General features: G+C 39.1%; 1 protein-coding gene across 1 annotated transcript; it reads left to right on the top strand.

Annotated features, from left to right (window-relative positions):
* The first annotated feature begins 9,056 nt into the window (after nt 1–9,056).
* LOC121495972 (14-3-3 protein zeta/delta-like) lies at nt 9,057–9,740 on the top strand. The gene has a single exon (XM_041764098.1). The coding sequence runs from the start codon at nt 9,057–9,059 to the stop codon at nt 9,738–9,740; it is 684 nt and encodes a 227-aa protein (XP_041620032.1).
* Nucleotides 9,741–10,268: the final 528 nt, after the last annotated feature.

Here is a 10,268-nt window from a genome sequence, read left to right as displayed (position 1 = left end):
TGAGCCAAAATCGGGAGTCAGGTGCTTTTAACAAACTGAGCCACCCAAAAGCCCTGCCCCTTTAATGCTTTTATTTATTTTTTTAAGATTTTATTTATTTGAGAGAGAGAGAGAGAGAGCATGAGTGGGGGGAGGGGCAGAAGCAGACTCCCCTGCTGAGCAGGGAGCCTGACACGGAGCCTGATTCTAGAACCCTGGGATCATGACCTTAACCAACTGAGCCACCCAGGTGCTCTCCTTTAATGCTTTTATTTATTCTCTAATGCTTTTATTATTTTTTAACTTTTTTAAAAAAAGATTTTATTTATTTATTCATAGAGCCACAGAGAGAGAGAGAGAGAGGCAGAGACACAGGCAGACGGAGAAGCAGGCTCCATGCAGGGAGCCGGATGTGGGACTCCATCCCTGGTCTCCAGGATCACACTCTGGGCTGCAGGCGGTGCTGTGCCACTGGGGCTGCCCTATTCTCTAATGCTTTTAAAACAGCTTTCCTTTTCTTCATTTTTCCTCTTTATCATATCTAAAGAAACCAATATTTTCTAAATCAGAAGACTGTGCTCATTATCCTACAGAATCCTGATACTATTTTAAACAGTATTATCACCCTTGCTAGTGTTTGAAATCACTTTGATTTAGGGGCTTTTGAGGCCAAAACAAATACTTTTAAATCAACAAATATATATTGTGATTGTTCTGGAGAATGGTATAGGTACCAAAAAAAAAAACAAAGGTTATTATTACCTTGTTTTTGTGTTTTGTTTTTTTTCTGGTTTTGTTTTGTTTTGTTTTTTGGAAGTGGGCAAGGAGAGATGCCCTAAGACTAAAAGACATCAGGCGGCTTAGAACACTTTTAACCCTGAGGAATTCAAGGAGCAACAGGTAAGTCAGTGGAGAAGAGATTACTCTTAGAGAAGTTAATATACCCCATTACTATTTAATCATTATAAACATTTTAATTTTCACAGAACCACAGAGGGCAGTAAAAAATAGAATAAGTGCAAATTGATTAAACCAGTATTGTTTTTCCCATGGCTAATAATGCAAGAGTCTCAGGGTTAAATAGCAAGCTCCTCCTTCCAAGAACACTAGATGGTGCTCTGAATTTAGTTTTAGGATTCATACTGCTTCAGGAAATGGCTGTCTTCATTCAACAAATATTTATTAGGTAATGAACAAAATATTAAAAAATCCCAGCCCTTGTGGAACTAAAGTTTATTGGGAATGTTGGGAAGAAAGGCAGACCAAAAAAACCAAACATAATAAATAGGAGCATAGTATATTAAAAAGCGATAAGTGTGAAAAAATAGAACAGGGAAAATAGGCTTGGAGGCAGTTCCAATTTTAAACAGGCTCATCAGGGACGACTAGGTGGCTCAGCAGTTGAGCATCTGCCTTTGGTTCAGGGCATGTTCCTGCCATCTGGGGATCGAGTCCGCATCGGGCTCTCTGTGGGGAGCCTATGTCTCTCTCTGCCTCTCTCTGTGTGTGTCTCTCATGAATAAATAAATAAAATCTTTAAAAATAAAAATAAACAGGCTCATCGGAGTAGACTTTATTGAGGTGAGATCTAAACAGAAACTTGAAGGTGTCACTGGAGTAAGTGATGGGGACATCTGGGGAAAAAGTGTTCCAGAAAGAGGAACCACCAAGGCAGAGGCCCTCAGCCCTAAGCCAGGAGTGTCCCAGACTCTTTTAAGAATTGCATAAAGCATCTTTTCATGTATCTGTTGGCCATCTGTGTATCTTCTTTGGAAAAATGTCTATTTAAGTCCTCTGCCCATTTTTTAATTGGACTATTTGGGTTTTGGGGGTGTTAGGTTGCATAAATTCTTTATATTTTTTGGATATTAACCCCATCACAGAGAAATCATTTGCAGATATCTTCTCCCATGCAGTAGGTTGCCTTTTTGTTTTGATGCTGGCTTCCTTTGCTGTGCAAAACTTTTTACTTCACTGTAGAAGACATTACTGGCCAACAGACACGCAAAAAGATGCTCAATATCTCTAATCATTGGTGAAATACAAATCAAAACCACAATGAGATATCACCTCACACCTGTCAGAATGACTAGTATCAAAAAGATAAGAATGAAAAAAGAAAAGAAAAGAAAAGAATGGGGTGCCTGGGTGACTCAGTGGGTTAAGTGTCTGCCTTTGGCTCAGGTTGAGATCTCCAGGTCCTGGGATTGAGTCCTGTGTTGGGCTCCCTCCTCAGCGGGGAGTCTGCTTCTCCCTAAGCCTCTCCCCCAGCTCATGCTCTCTCTCTCTCTCTCAAATAAATAAAATCTTAAAAGAAAGAAAGAAAAAGAAAGAAATACCAAGTGTTGGTGAGGATGTAGAGAAAAGAGAACCTTCATGTACTGTTGGTAGAGATGTAAATTGGTGCAACCACTACAGAGAACAGTATGGGGGTTCCTCAAAAAATTAAAATAAGAAATACTGTATGTGGGCAGCCTGGGTGGCTCAGCAGTTTAAGTGCCTGCCTTCGGCCCGGGGCATGGACCCGGAGTCCCGGGATCAAGTCCCACGTTGGGCTCCCTGCATGGAGCCTGCTTCTCCCTCTGCCTGTGTCTCTGCCTCTCTCTCTCTCTCTCTCTCTCTCTTTGTCTATCATGAATCAATAAATAAAATCTTTAAAAATTAAAAAAAAAAAAAGAAATACTATATGATCCAGTAATCACACTACTGGATATGTAAGAAAGATACCTAAGATAGCTATCTAAGGTATCTAAGAAAGATATCAAAGAAAATAACACTAATTAAAAAAGATATATATATGCACCCCTATGTTCACTGCAGTATTATTTACAATACTCATGATATGGAAGCAACCTAAGTGTCCATTGATAGATGAATTGATAAAGAAGATACATTATATACATATACAATGTATAAAAAAGAATAAGCCATAAAAAAGAGTGAGATCTTGCCATTTGTGACAATACAGGTTGACTGAAAAGGTATTATGCTAAGTGAAAAAATAAAGACCAAAACCATATGATTTCACTTATATGTAGAATCTAAAACAAACAAAAAAACAAAACCCAGTAATAGACTCATAAACACAGAGAATGAACTGAAAGTTGTCAGAAGGGAGAAGGGTTGGGAGATGGGAGAAATAGGTGAAGGAGATTAAAAGATGCAAACTTCTGGTTATAAAATAAGTCACAGAGATGAAAAGTACAGCATAAAGAATATAGTCAATAATATCGCAATTACTTTGGTGACAGATGGTCACTACACCTAGTGTGATGAGCATTGCATAATGTATAGAATTGTAAATCATGTGTTTTACACCTGAAAAGAATATAACATTGTATGTCAACTATACTTAATACAAATGAAAAAAAGAATTTCATAGAGACCAGGGTGGCAGAAAGGAACAGCCTGGGGAGACAGTCCGAGGGGGAAGAGGGAGGAAGAGGAGACTAGTTCACATAAAGCCTTGTGGCCTTTAATAATAAACTCCATATTTTTTTGAAATACTGTGATTAAAAGGAAAAATTACATCAGTAATTTAGCTAAATCACATCCTGTATACAGGGTCAAAAGCAATGTCTTAATAATGGAAGACAATGAGTTCACGTAAAAACAGTTGTATGATTTTTTCCTCTTCCCTTCCTGAATAATTCAGTCCTCATGCCATTTGGTGGGGCCAAATGAAGTAGGAGTCTGGGCAAGATTGGTGAGCCCCAAGGGCCCAGAACATGGGATGGGAGTCCAATCAAGGTAAGGAGGGACCCCCACAAAGGGTTACCTTCATGTGGGGTGTCAGAGCCAGTGTAAGATGAAGAGGATGTCTTCATAAGTGGGTGTTAGAGCACAGGAGGGATACAGAGGCTACTTTGGTGGAGAGGCAACTAGGGAAAGGATGCAGGAGGAAACGTCAGGTGAGGAGAGCATCTGTGTGAGAGGGCAGTTCTGGAGTCCAGGTACGACAAGGAAGACTTTTATGTAGGTTGGGAGCCTGGTGCAGGATTTCAGAAAGCAAGGAGTAAGGGGAATATCTATGAAGAAGGGCAGCTTAGTGTAGAGTCTCAGAGCCTGAGTGGGCTGAAGAGAGCACCCATATAGAGAGTAGGTAAATGTGGAGGGTCAGAACCCAAGCAGGGAGAGAAGGGGTTTTGTGTTTGAGGAAGTACGTAGAACAGACTACAGGTGCTTTAGTGGGGTAAGGAAGGCTTCTATGTAGGAAGGCAGCCTGGCATGCATGAGATGTCAGAGCTCACATGAGGGAATAGGGCATCTCTCTCTTTTTTTAAAGATTTTATTTATTTATTCATGAGAGACACAGAGAGAGAGGCAAGCTTCCTACTGGGAGCCCGATGTGGGACTCTATCTTAGGACCCCAGGATCCTGACCTGAACCAAAGGCAGACGCTCAAACCACTGAGCCACCCAGGTGTCCCAGGACATCTCTTCAGAGAGAGGGTGGTAACAATGGAAGTTTGGTTACATAGGGGGAATATATCAAATAACTGAATATATATTGAGGATCACAGAAACCAGGTTTCTCACTGTCAGAGAAAGGAATTACAAATACGGAAAAGGAAATAGAATGAACTCTATGGTGCTAGTTTGGAATTACGTGCATACTTTGTGTTTTTTGTGCTTTGTTTTATTGTGCTTCTCAGAGACGGCATTTTTTTTTTTACACTAATTGAAGGTTTGTGGCAATCTTGCATCAAACAAGTCTACTGGTGCCATCTTTTCAACAGCATTGACTCACTTCATGTCTCCGTGTTCTATTTTGGTAATTGTCACAATATTTCAAGCCTTTTTCATTATTATATTTATTATCATATTCGCTATGGTGATCTGTGATCAGTGATCTTTGATGTTATTATTGTAATTGTTCTGAGGTGCCAGGAACCTATATAAGATGGCAAACTTAATCCATGAAGTTTGTGTGTGTTCTGATTATTCTACAAACCCCTGTTCACCAATATCCCTCTACTATTCCTTGACACACAACAATACTGAAATTGGGTCAGTTAATAACCCCTACAATGGCCTCTACATGTTCAGGTGAAAGGAATAGTCAGTTGCTAGGGAAACCTCACTGTCTTTTTTTTTTTTTTTAAGATTTTGTTTATTTATTTGACAGAGAAAGAGAGACTGAGAGCACAAGTAGGCAAAGTGACAGGCAGACAGAGAAGGAGAAGCTAAGCAGGGAGCCCAACATAGGGCTCCATCTCAGGACCCTGGAATCAGGTCCTGAGCCAAAGGCAGATGGCTTGACTGAGCCACCCAGATGCCCCCTTCATTGTCTTATTTAAGAAATTGCCACAGCCCCTCCAAACTTCAGTAATCACCTTCCTAATCAGTCAGCAGCCATCAACAGGGAAACTCAGGGTAACTTTCCCCATCATGATGAATAATGAAATTATAACTCATTAGGGACACCTGGGTGGCTCAGTTGGTTGAGCATCTGCCTTTGGCTCAGGTCATGATCCTGGGGTCCTGAAATAGAGCCTGCTTCCCTCTCAGGCTCTCCACTCAGCGAGGAGTCAGCTTCTCCCTCTGTTCCATCCCCTGCTCATGCTTGTGCTCTCTCTCTCTCTCTTTCTGAAATAAATAAAATCTTTTAAAAAATTGTAACTCATTAAATAAAATGAATCCATCCTGATAGAAATAAATGAATAAATAAAAAGTTCGTAAAAAATAGAATATTTACATAGGTATAAAGTACCCCCCCCACACACACAAAATATTGGATTATAAAGGGGGAAAGAATAACTTTATAGTGAGGAAGCATCTTAGTCAAATGCTCAGAGTTAAACATCACTAGTAATGGGACAAATAAAAGTCATGTGCTATCTGATAGCAAATAATGAAAAGAACATAGCATCATTTCTGTGACTTCCTGCCAAAGATGCTTAACTTGAATCTAATCATGAGGAAACATCAAACAAACCTTAAGTGAAGGATGTTCCACAAAGTAGCTGACGGTAATCTTCAAAAGTGTCCAAGTCATGAAAAATCAAGGAAATACTGAACATCTGTTGCTAATTGGCTGAGACTAAAGAGTCACAACTGAAGGCAATATATGATTCTGAGCTGTATCCTTTTACTGTAAAGGATGCTATTTGGGACAATGATGAAACCTGAATGGAGTTTGATGGTTAGATGATAGTGATAAATCAATATTAATTTCCTGACTTAGATGCTCTTCCTGTGAGTGTATAGGAGAATGTCCTTGCTTGCAGGAAAAACACACTGAAGTATGCAGGGGTGATAATGAAGTATCAGAACAGCAACTGCTTCAAGTGATTGGAGAGAAAAAAGTTTGTACTGTACTTGCAACTTTTCTGTACATTTGAGATTGTTCCAAAATTAAATAGAAAATGTTAAAAATGAAAATGAAAACTGGTAATAGTTATAATCATGAATGAATCAGTGACATGATACATTAATAACTTTTTCCTTAAAAACTGTTTAAATTCTAAAGAGAGATTATTAAGTAAATAGATGTCATGGCTATAGAAGAGATTGAGGGATAAGACTTTGAGGCTTTGAAAGTAAAGGATTCCAGGGATCATTTTTGCTCTTTTCTGCCCCTGTCCCACAAAGTGTATCTCCTTTAATGGGGACCCAAACACCTCCAAGAATTCTCAGGTACTCCATGACAGCTACCTTATTTGATTATAACCTTTGAGAAATATATATTTATTTTAAGGCAATTCCACTCTGAAATAATATTATTTCCAGGTATCTTCTAGTACTAAAATGATCTCACTTATTTAGGTTACATGAGTGAGGTATATAACAATAACTATTTAAAGTTATTGATAAAGTTAGCCCCTCAAGTATTTTTATTTTATTTTTTAAAAAAGATTTATTTATATATTTGAGAGAGAGAGTACATGCGAGCACAGGTTGGGTGGGGCAGAGGCAGAGGGACAGAGAATCTCAAGCAAAATCTGCACTGAGCCCACTACCCCAAGATCAATCCCATGACCCCAAGATCATGACCTAAGCCAAAATCAGGAGTAGGATGCTTAACCGACTGCATCACCAAGTGTTTTAGAATGTTTATTATTTTTAGAATGTTTATCACTTTACATTTCTGCTGCCAATTGTCATTAGTATTTTACCTTCTCATTCTGAGAACTATATTTCAATTCTGAGATAATTCAGTTTGCTATATACTTGCTCATTTGTTTATAAGATTAGAAATACAATTTCCAGGTTAGAAACTCTCCTTCATCTGTCTTCCCTTCTTAGTTAATGATGTCATTATCCAACTCTTCACTTAAGCTAGAAATATGGGCATCACATTTACTTCTCCCTCCACCTCCCCTAACACACACACACACACACACACACACACACACATACACACACACCTACACCTGATTGGCCTTAAGTTATGTTGCTTTTCTTGAAACATCTCTGCCTCAAAACATTTCTGAAAATCCTTCGTAATAACATTGACAATGGTAATAAATTCTAGCGAACAGTTTAATGTTTACTGTGTATCAGGCACTATTCCAAGGGCTTCACAAATTATCTCATTTAATCATCAATTAGGTACTATAATTATCCACATTTTATTATAGAGGAAAGTGAGCACAAAGAGACTAAGTTACATGCCTAAGGTCACACAGCTAAAAAGAGAAGGTCCTGGAATTTGAACCCAGGTAGTTTGATACGAGAGTTGGGCTCTTACCCATTCTCAGGCCTAGTCAATCTCACCCAAACAGATTTGGGCCCTTTTCTGTTTTCATAAGCTCTTGTATGTATACCTTTATTATATTCTTATATTTTGTATTTATATATTGGTGTACCTCGAAGACTAAGAATTTTATTATTTATGTTTACAAAAGGAGAGAGAGAGGAACCTGGCTGGCTCAGTCAGTAGAGCATGCAACTCTTGATCTCAGAGTTGAGTTCAAGCCCCACATTGGGTGGAGAGAGTTGAGTTCAAGCCCCACATTGGGTGGAGAGACGACTACTTAAAAAAAAAATAAAACTTAAAAAAAAAACAGTAGAGAGAATAATGAATCCACATTATTTTATCTTTATTCATTAGACATAATAAATTTGCATATACCCATCACTCCAAACCAAAACTTAACATTTTGCAACACTTGCCCTAATTTTCTGTTTTCTTATTTTCCTGAAGTATTGTAAGCAAAACAGACATCTTGAAATTTTACCTATAAATACTAAAGTAGAATCTTTTCTACAAGGTTTTTTTTTTTTTTACAGAACCATAAGCACAGTGTCTCACTTAACAAAGTTAATTACTATCTTCTTAGCCATCAGTTTCTTTTTTTTTTTAATTTTCATTTATTTATGATAGTCATCACAGAGAGAGAGAGAGAGAGAGAGACAGAAGCAGGCTCCATGCACCGGGAGCCAACGTGGGATTCGATCCCGGGTCTCCAGGATCGCGCCCTCGGCCAAAGGTAGGCGCCAAACCACTGCGCCACCCAGGGATCCCCTAGCCATCAGTTTCTTGAAGACAGAAACCATTTCAGCTCCTGGCTACCTAGTGTACCCTTGATGTATGCTGGAGTTTAACAAATGTTGTGATTCAAAAGGTTGTTTGTTGTTTGTTTTAGTTAATAAGAACCATAACATTCATGCTCCAGAAACAGTGTTATAAGTAACAATCAGGTCTTCAGGTTAACCAACAACTCTCATTTAATTTGCAATGATTAGATTAAGTGGCACTAAAGTGTAGGCCTAAATCCAAAACTGTTTCATCTTTGAATATTGTGTGTGGGGATAGCCTGAATCTAATTTAGGCTAGCTCAGAGCTTTCTTGTTTCCACTGTCAATCTGGGGAGAACAGAAGGACAAGGACTAGACTGCGTGGGAGTATTCATTGGTAAAGATTTCCTAGAAGGAAATATGACAGCTTCCCCCCCAGGGGATAATATACCCCTCAAAGAAATTTTTCATGGAAATACTCCTGCATGTACGCTAAAATGTATGTACGGGGTATTCGCTGCCAAAATATTTATTGTAGTTTAAAAAGTTGGAGACGGAGACTGCTGAGCCCCTGTCCGTCCGCCACCACCCACTCCAGACACAGAACATCCAGTCATGGATAAAAATGAGCTGATGCAGAAGGCCAGACTGGCCAAGCAGGCTGAGCGATATGATGACATGGCAGCCTGCATGATGTCCGTAACTGAGCAAGGAGCTGAATTATCCAATGAGGAGAGGAATCTTCTCTCAGTTGCTTATAAAAATGTTGTAGGAGCTCATAGGTCATCTTGGAGGGTCGTCTCAAGTATTGAGCAAAAGACGGAAGGTGCTGAGAAAAAACAGCAGATGGCTCGAGAATACAGAGAGAAAATTGAGACTGAGCTAAGAGATATCTGCAATGATGTACTGTCTCTCTTGAAAAGGTTTTTGATCCCCAGTGCTTCACAAGCAGAGAGCAAAGTCTTCTATTTGAAAATGAGAGGAGACTACCACTGTTACTTGGCCAAAGTTGCTGCTGGTGATGACAAGAAAGGGATTGTGGATCAGTCACAACAAGCATACCAAGAAGCTTTTGAAATCAGCAAAAAGGAAATGCAACCAACACATCCTATCAGATTGGGTCTGGCCCTTAACTTCTCTGTTTTCTATTACGAAATTCTTAACTCACCGGAGAAAACCTGCTCTCTTGCAAAGACAGCTTTTGATGAAGCCATTGCTGAACTTGATACATTAAGTGAAGAGTCAAACAAAGACAGCACGCTAATAATGCAATTACTGAGAGACAACTTGACATTGTAGATATTGGACACCCAAAGAGACGAAGCTGAAGCAGGAGAAGGAGGGGAAAATTAACCGGCCTTCCAACTTTTGTCTGCCTCATTCTAAAATTTATACAGTAGACCATTTGTCATTCATGCTGTCCCACAAATCATTTTTTGTTTACGATTTATGACAGGTTATGTTACTTCTATTTGAGTTTCTATATTTCCCATATGGTTTTCATGTTGAATATTAGGCGAGTAGAGCCAGTTAACATTTAGGGAGTTGTATGTTTTCATCTTGAGATGGCCAATATGGGGATGTGGAATTTTTATACTAGTTATAAATGTTTGGCATAGTACTTTTGGTACATTGTGGCTTCACAAGGGCCAGTGTTAAAACTGCTTCCATGTCTAAGCAAAGAAAACTGCCTACATATTGGTTTTTCCTGGTGGGGAATAAAAGGGATAATTGGTTCCAGATACAGGTGTAGTTATTGTGGGTACTTTAAGGTTTGGAACACTTACAAGGCTGTGGTAGAAATGGGTATCCCCATTTCACATGTAG

This window comes from Vulpes lagopus, chromosome 7 (assembly GCF_018345385.1).
Source record: "Vulpes lagopus strain Blue_001 chromosome 7, ASM1834538v1, whole genome shotgun sequence".
Classification (NCBI taxonomy): Eukaryota; Metazoa; Chordata; class Mammalia; order Carnivora; family Canidae; genus Vulpes; species Vulpes lagopus.
The sequence above is the reverse complement of the archived record's forward strand: the minus strand, read 5'-3'. Positions and strand labels throughout refer to the sequence as shown.

Bases quoted from the DNA above. Each gene is read 5' to 3' on its own strand.
- LOC121495972 (XM_041764098.1), top strand. From the start codon at position 9,057: ATGGATAAAAATGAGCTGATGCAGAAGGCCAGACTGGCCAAGCAGGCT.